Source organism: Lathyrus oleraceus, chromosome 3 (genome assembly GCF_024323335.1).
Source record: "Lathyrus oleraceus cultivar Zhongwan6 chromosome 3, CAAS_Psat_ZW6_1.0, whole genome shotgun sequence".
In the NCBI taxonomy this organism is placed as follows: Eukaryota; Viridiplantae; Streptophyta; class Magnoliopsida; order Fabales; family Fabaceae; genus Lathyrus; species Lathyrus oleraceus.
The window spans coordinates 527,925,752-527,934,205 of record NC_066581.1 but is presented as its reverse complement, the minus strand read 5'-3'; the positions used below and the strand labels follow the sequence as shown (position 1 = coordinate 527,934,205).

The following is an 8,454-nucleotide window of genomic DNA, read 5'->3' as shown; positions in this document are numbered from 1 at the left end:
ATCTTAACTTAACAAAGTCAAATCAACCTTGACCAAGGCCCAACTTTACAAGTCAATCTTCCAAAGTCAATCAAAATGGCTTTACATAATTTATTTGGCATTTATTCAATTAAAAATACTAAAAATAATACATTAAATTAAATATGGTTGGTCAATTTTCTAAAACCTCATCAAAACACCAAAGAAATGACCATGAGATTTATCAAAGGTCAAATAAGGTCAAAGGACCTTGGAGAAAAAATTTAGAATTTTTAGAAACTTAAAAGTATTTTTAAACAATTAAAAATATTCACAAAATCAATTAAATCATGAAAAATATTAATAATGATCCAAAAAATAATTTTAATTCAAAATATGAAAGAGGATTTTATTTTTAAAAAATGGGTGAAACTCGCATATTTTTTTATTAATATTAAAAGTAATATGAATTAATGAAAATCAAAGGAATAAAAATTAAAAAAAAAATGTGGACCACTTGATCTCTCTCATTAATTGAGGTGGCAGATCAAGTGGTCTGAAACGCACGTTCCACCAAACAAACGACTCAGCGCGTTGTACCAATGGTAATCACAATGGGCGCTCAGGATTAAAACATTTCAAACTCATCTAATGGCTCTAAACGGTTCCAGCTCATCCCCGTAGCCAAAGGCCGATCATCTTCTCTGATGACCCTGGTCGGACTGGTTCAGTCATCACCACATCATAAATGAAAAAATAGGACACGATCTGAAAGATAAAATGGTGTAGATCACGAATATCACCTCAATTTTAACTAACTCCAAATATATAGAGAGATATAATGAGTTGAATTTTGAGGTGTGTCAACTGAGTTGCTTCGATTTGATCTTAAAGCAACTAAATCTTCTTGCCTACATTGGTAGGACTTCATACAACCAAAGATCTAAGAGAATTGATGAGAATTCAGTGAGAATCGAAGAGAAGTAAAAATATGGAAAATACCTTCAATGTTGTGCAGGACTTGACCTTTCTTACTTTAATTCGTGTTTGATTATGCTCAAGTAGCTTGCAGAAGTGGCTTAGGACTGGTAAAAAGCTTTGGATCCTAGAGTTTTTGAATCTCCAAACAGTGAGATTCAAACTCAATTTTCAAATGAAAATTCTCAGGTTTTCCTTTCAAATATGAGGGTTTGAAGTGTGGAGGCAAAGCTGGCGCGCAAAGGTTTTTTAAAATGAGCACAGAGGGTCTTTATTTATAGCAAAATGGAATGTTATTTGCACATTTGAAAATTTGTCCAATTTTAGGAATGCCATGTTCATGCTTGCATGGGTGGGTACAGGCCCATGAAGCAACTCAATTAAGTCCAAAACCAACTATGTTGAGGCCTGAATAAAGCTTAAATGGGAAGGCAAAGTTAAATGATCATTTGAAGTTTGAACCTTGCCAACTGATACAGCTGTGTTTACACCATGCGCAGACCCCTCAAACTTCATCCAAAATGAATGGATTAGGACTCTTTGGAAAGTTTATATCAAGAGGAAAAACTATTATATTGAACACTTTTCCATTTGGAATTTGTATCATGGTGAATTTTGACTTGGAAGTTTGGAAATTGACAAATTTTCTAAGTGTCATGTCATATACTTCATTATTCCACCTTGCTTACCTTTTTATGTGAGCTCCAAATGAGAAACGTGTCTTCATAAAAGTTGTAGATATTTCAAAAACCTTCAAAGTGGTCACCAATTTGACATCATTTGGGTTTATAATGAGTGAGTTATGAATTTTTGAAGTTGAGGAAAATCACTTGTTCAATGGTATTGGTCCAAAATGACCTATAATATATCCTCATATCACATGCTCACTAAAGTTGAATTATCTCTCACTCCAAATATAAAAGTTAAAGTAGACATATTGAATTTGATTCTAAAACTTGGAAACCTTTCATCTCATAAAAATTGAGCAAGTTATGGTCTTGGGAAGTTGACTTTCAAATTAGGGTTTATACAAAATAACCTATAATGTTTCAACATATAAAATGACTTCCCATGCAAAATTAGCTCTAGAACCCAACATGAAAGTTGTTTGTAATGTCATTAGTAGTAATTTTTCTCTTGGAATAATTTTCATATGATGAAAATTGTAAGAGATAGGGTCTAGGGAGGCCCAGTTTTGATCAGATGAATTCATCTGGCCAACCACCATCAACCAACTTGCTAGCTTGAAATTCTCTTGACTTTTTAGGCTCATGGTAGATCATATATGCATAAGATGATAGAATTTCGAAGTGTCCCTTGAGAAATTTGATCAATTGGTGAGGAATTTTGTTGAAGAAGTTACTCAAGATACCCAGACAAACTAGGGTTTCCAAGGCAAACCAACTACAAACTCTTGAAGAAATATTGACCAAAATAACATGTAAAGATCATGGGGACTCATATATGATTCTTAGAGACATTGTGGATCATTCCTTGGTTGTGCTCTTAGCCATGAGGGTCTTAAACCATAGATGTGAACTTGATGGATCAATGGTGATCATGCCCTACCTACAAAAGAGTTAGCCAAATGCAAAGACATATTTTTGGTATTTTGGTTAGTAAAAAATGATAATATACAAGTATGATACAATCACATAGTGCTTGGTGATCTCTCCCAAAACAAACCCAATGAAAGAGGGGTAAGGAGGATGCCAAGGTATGATCCCAATGCTTATGCATATGATGAAATTGCATGAGGGATCTTAGGGTCAAAATTGGGGTCTTACACTGCCGAGGATAGGGAATGATCTGTTGAGGATCAAAACAAATAAACATTGCGGGTAACTTTAAGCCAACCCCATGTTAAATGAGAGACAACCTTGCAAGGGATAAAATCAAATACTTCTCGGAATCAGACACTACCGGGAATGAGGGAGCTTGCATCAGAAGATGAACTCCGTCGGGGATCCAAGAGATAAAACTCTAAACGAGGAATCGAGCAAATTGATGGGGATATTGTGACCTAATTCACACAAAGGATAAATCGTCGAGGTTATTGATCGGTTTCCAATTCTACTTGTTTTCTGACACTCATTCGACACAATTTCACGAAGTCGGTAACATATTATTCTACCTGTTTTGTTATTCTGTTTAGTAAATTAGATGTTTGCATTTTTATTTCAGTTTGATGATTATCTTTGGTTTGCGTCATTATACCCCATTTTATGTCTCCTTGTGGTAGTTTTATTGGTTTCAGGTGTAAGCAAGAATACCTAGGGACTCGCCAAGGGAATCGAACGTTTTGGGCTTGACAGAAGAAGAATTTTGTCGATACAGTAGCCCTGACACGGCCACCCCTGTTGCCCAACACGGCCCGTGTCAGGAGAAGGGAAACCATGGGAAAAAACAAGGAGCTAATATGGGTGCCCATGTTAGCTGACACGGCCTGTGTCAGCCACCCTGGAAGGGGCGTGTTAGCCCATTAAAGTCAGACGGCCAATGCGGTCGATTGTGTTACCTAACACGACCAGTGTTAGCTTGGGCACCTCATTTTCCAATTTTTGTTATATTTTGGCACGGATGATCCTGAAGGGTATTTTGGGCATTTGAACATCAAATATTGGAGCAAGAACTATTTGGGGGATTTTTGAATACGGAGAAAGGGACTTTTACATAAAGACAGATTTGATACGATTAAGATTGAAGCGATCAAGAGCTGCGAAGAACAGAGGTCCTTCAAGAGCGGATGCGATTGAAGATCAACAGGATTCCATTATTCTTGTAATGTCTAAATTTTATATTGTACCTTATTTGAATAATATGAGTGGCTAAACCCCCCAATTTCAGGGGGTGTCCCTGAATTGATCGTGTAATGACCCTGAATTATTAATTTCCTTAATATATGATGTTTGTTGGTCAATTTCACTGTTCAATGTTTGTAATGTTTTCTCTATCAGGAAAATAAGGATTGTTATATGGTTAACAATTTCCGGGATTGCAACTGTTAAGGTTTTTGTGCAGTGAAACTATAGTAGATATCACATAGGGCTAGGGATACCCAATGGTTACCAGTTTTATCTGGTTAATTTGTACGGCTTGGTTTCATTATAATCGCCTAAGGACTTAGATATTAGAATGAATGACCAAAGGTTTCCCTCTGAGGTCTTGGGGGGAAATAATTGTAAGATCCGGTAATTGTTCATTTTGAACTGTTTAAGGAGATATACATTCAAGGTCATTGTAGGAGAGACTCATACACCATCCTTGGAGTATTATTGTAAAATGTGAAAAAGATTTATTCCGCTTTATTTTCTAATTCCCTAACACAGTGATTTTTTACAAAACCCCAATTACTTGTTTTGTTCAATTGAGTCACAATTTAAACTTGTATTGTTGTGTATTCCTCGAGATCGATCTTTGGGAAACATCCCTATTATTACTACACTGGAAAAATAGTACACTTGTTATTTTCCCGATCAAGTTTTTGACGCCGTTGCCGGGGATTTCCAAATATTAAGTTTAAATTATTTCAATTGAAATTTTGTTGTTCTGCAAAAAAAAAATTATTTTCCGTTATTTTAATAATTTATTTCGATTAATATCAACTAATTTGTGTCTGATATTTGTATGTGAGGTAAGGCCTCAACTGATTTTCCTTTTGACGCAAAAATCGAAAGAAACTTGCGGGAAGAACTCAGACAAGCTCGATTGGCAAGACTGGAATCATACGAAGAACAACCTTCCATTCATTCAGGTTCATATTCAGGTTCAGAGAGAGAGAGATCAAAATAAAGGGGGAAAATCCACCGTCACCAGAAAGACCGTTGGATGACTACGGAGGTGCAACTGCGCCAATCGACAAATTAATGATCAGTCACCATTTACATTGAGTTTTCATTACTGATCCGACGCAAAATAGAGACATTTGACACACTGTGCAAGGATTTATGGTACATTTCGAGTTAGTTTTACTTTCGTCATTTTATTTACGTGTTTTTAATCTTTGTTATGTTTTACTTTTTATTATCATGATTTTATGCGTGGGATAGTTGTGTTTTTGTCTGACAGATCCAGGTAGAAGAACCAGAGAACTCAAAACAAGACAGTGTGAGATTCCAACAAGAAAAGGAGCAAACAACCCTGGTACAGGAGGCCTGACACGGCCACCTGTGTCACCTGACACGGGCCGTGTCAGGGCAAGGGAAGACAAGTGAAGAAAACAGTAGCCTGACACGGCCACCCGTGTCAGCTGACACGGGCCGTGTCAGGCAGTGCCCTGAATCGTGTCACCCCTGCAATGTTAGCCCAAGCCCAAAAATTCCAGTTTTCTTGGGCTTTTCATTCGTCGGGCTTTTTAGAGACATCTTTGGACCTGTCCAACTGCTCCTGGGAATTTTCACTATAAACGGAGGTCTTCTGCTAAAGGAAAAATCATCCTGGAATACAGAAAAACACAGTATTATGAAGAAATCAAGTATTACAGAGATCAAGGCATTCAGAGAGCTGAAGATATTCATGAGCGGGAGCGATTGAAGATCAAAGTCATCCAATTACTTGTAATGTGGTATTTTTATCTTGAATTTGTTTTAAAAAATATGAGTAGCTAAACCCCCCAATGCTAGGGGGTGTCCCTGATTTAGAATTGTAACGAATTTGAGTTTACATTTGCATTTATAATATTATTTTTGCGGTAACCTTTTGATGTGTTTTCATAAGGTTACTCTACAGTAGATATCACTTAGGACTAGGGATACCCTGTATGAACCAGAGTATTCTTGATATTATACAGCTTAACTTCACCCTAATTGGCTATGGACATAGGAATTAGGGTAGATTGATTAAAGGTTTTCTCACCAAGGACTTGGGAGAAAATACCCTTGAGAACTGGTAGTAATTGATATTTGTTGATGCAATAGTGACTCAGATTTGTTACAGGGATAAATCATACACCTTCCCTGGCATTGTTCCTTTTTCTCTATAAACCCTTATTTTCATTTACTTTTATTATTATATTTTTACACTTAAAAACCAAATTAATACTTTTTGTTTAATTGAATGATAATTTAAACTAAATATCAACTTGCAGTCCTTGAGATCGACATTCAGGGAATTTCCCCATTATTACTATAAAAGGCAAAATAGTACACTTGTTATTTTCTTGATCAATTAACAATTGTCAACCAATCAGTAAATGTGGCACATTTGCAGTTACATCCTAGTACTATTAATCAACTTGAAAGGAAGCATTTCACTAGAAAGGTAAATGAAGACGCAAACAAGCATCTACAGAGGTTTCTGACCATGAGCAACACTCTAAAAATTGATGGTCACACCGAAGAAGCTAAGAATTTGAGAATGTTCCCGTTCACCTTAGCGGAAGAAGTCGAAGAATGGTTCTATTCTCTACCAGCCGGTAGCATCACATCTTGGGAAGAGATGGAAAAAGCCTTCCTGAATGAGTATTTTCCAGCGTCGATTTTTCTGCGGAAGAGATATGAAATTCTAAATTTTAAGCAGAAGGACGGGGAAACTTTGGGAGACACATACAAGATATTCAAGAGAGTCTTGGTCGCCTGCCGAACTCATAATATGGATCCAATCGAACAGATGCAGATGTTTATGAATGGTCTCAAAATAAAGACTAAACAGTTTATTGATACCGCACCTGGTGGCTCTACTAATTTCTCAACAGCCACTGGTATCAAGAAGATCATTGAAGCTATTGCTGCTAATGAGCACTTGGAGTTGTACGATAGATGTCCAAGTAAACCAGAAGGCGTTATCGATTTAAAGATGGAAACCAATAAAATCCGTATCGAAGATACTATAGCTGCTGAAGTTGAGAAGAAGCTGAAGGCGATGAATATAGGTACCCAATAGGTGGCACAGGTCCAACCGGCTCCTACTGTCTGTTGTGAGATTTATAATGGTCCGCACCAAATGATGTATTGTTTTGCAACTCCTCAACAAGTGGAGGAAATAAAATTTTTGAAGCAGAATAATCCCTATTCCAACACGTAGAACCGAGTTGGAAGAATCATCCCAACTTCTCATGGAAAGACCAGAAAGGGAATGCTCCTCAACACTATCAATACCAAACTCAATATCAGCAACAACATCAACAACAAGCCCCTAAGAAAGCTGATTGGAATATTGCCATTGAAAGAATGGCAACTCATAATGTTCAATTCCAAGAAGAAACCCGACACAATCAGAAAAACACCATAGCATCCACAAAAAATCTTGAAGTCCAGATGGGTCAAATAACACAGCAATTAGCCTCGAGTTCTCAAGCACAGGGTGCTCTACCTATTGTAACTGTGACAAATCCTAGAGAGCATAATAATGTGAGCATTGTGACAACAAGAAGTCGTAAATCTGATGAAGTAGTTAAGGAGATGGATGAAGAGGAAGATCAATTGACCGAAGTGGATCTTGAGATCAAAGAAAATGAAGTTGTAAGGGAAGAATTGGTGGCATTGAAACCAGTAGTGAAATAAATATTCATTGAGCCTAAGCCGGTTGTTAAGCTTCCTTTTCCCACCAGAAACAAGAAAAAAGGGCAACATGAGAAAAACTTTGAGAAGTTCCTAGAGTTGTTCAAGAAGATAGAGATTAATATTCCGCTATTGGAAGTACTTGAACAAATGCCTACTTATGCCAAGTTCATGAAGGACATCATTTCTAAGAGGCGTTCCATCGACACCAACCCGATTATTATAACCGAAACGTGTAGTGTTATTTTGCAGGGTATGAAGATCCCAATGAAGAAGAAAGATCGAGGAGCGGTCACTATTCCTTGTACCATTGGAGATAGGTCATTCAAAAAGGCTCTTATTGATCTAGGAGCAAGTGTGAGTCTCACGTCGTTATCCATTTACGAGAAGTTTGGTATAAGGGATGGGCAAGATACCAGGATGACACTCCAATTCGCCGATCATTCAATCAAGAAACCATATGGTATTATTGAAGATGTTCTGGTGAAAATTGACAAGTTTTTATTCCCGGTGGATTTCGTGATTCTAGAAATGCCTGAAGATGAAGAGATCCCTCTCATCCTTGGAAAACCCTTTTTAGAGACAGGAAGATACTTGATCAACATAAAAGAAGGGACTATGACGCTGAAAGTTTCTGATGAGGAATTAAAGATTGATGTTCGAAACACCATGAAGTATAAAGATGATATTTGCACCAGTCATACTATAGAGGTTCTGGATCAAGTGAGGACGTATGATAGTCCTTTGAATGCACCACAGTCATCTTTGGAGAGAGTGTTGAGTTTGTCCATTTTCAATAGTGATAAAGATGTGGACAATGGGGAATCTGAAGTGCTGGCCTTGATGGATGCACAACCCCCATGGAAAGGATCTCGACTACACAGGTGGGAAGATCTACGACTACCTCAAACTAGTGAGGAGGATAAAGAGCCCAGGAAGGGAAGGAAGTCGAAACAACTTCATGAGAATCTAAAATATGTCTTTCTCGATTTTGAAGTTAAATGCCCAGGTATCATAAATT

The 8,454-nt window shown here is 37.2% G+C and overlaps 1 protein-coding gene across 1 annotated transcript; it reads left to right on the top strand.

Annotated features, from left to right (window-relative positions):
* The first annotated feature begins 6,237 nt into the window (after nt 1–6,237).
* On the top strand, nt 6,238–7,436 carry LOC127131981 (uncharacterized). Its single transcript, XM_051060851.1, has 2 exons — nt 6,238–6,805; nt 6,958–7,436. The coding sequence occupies exons 1-2, from the start codon at nt 6,238–6,240 to the stop codon at nt 7,434–7,436; spliced, it is 1,047 nt and encodes a 348-aa protein (XP_050916808.1).
* The last annotated feature ends 1,018 nt before the right edge of the window (nt 7,437–8,454 follow it).

Coding starts and splice junctions, on each gene's coding strand:
- LOC127131981 (XM_051060851.1), top strand. CDS start 6,238: ATGAGCAACACTCTAAAAATTGATGGTCACACCGAAGAAGCTAAGAAT. Junction 6,806..6,957: donor GCTGAAGGCGATGAATATAG/GTACCCAATAGG, acceptor TCCAACACGTAG/AACCGAGTTGGAAGAATCAT.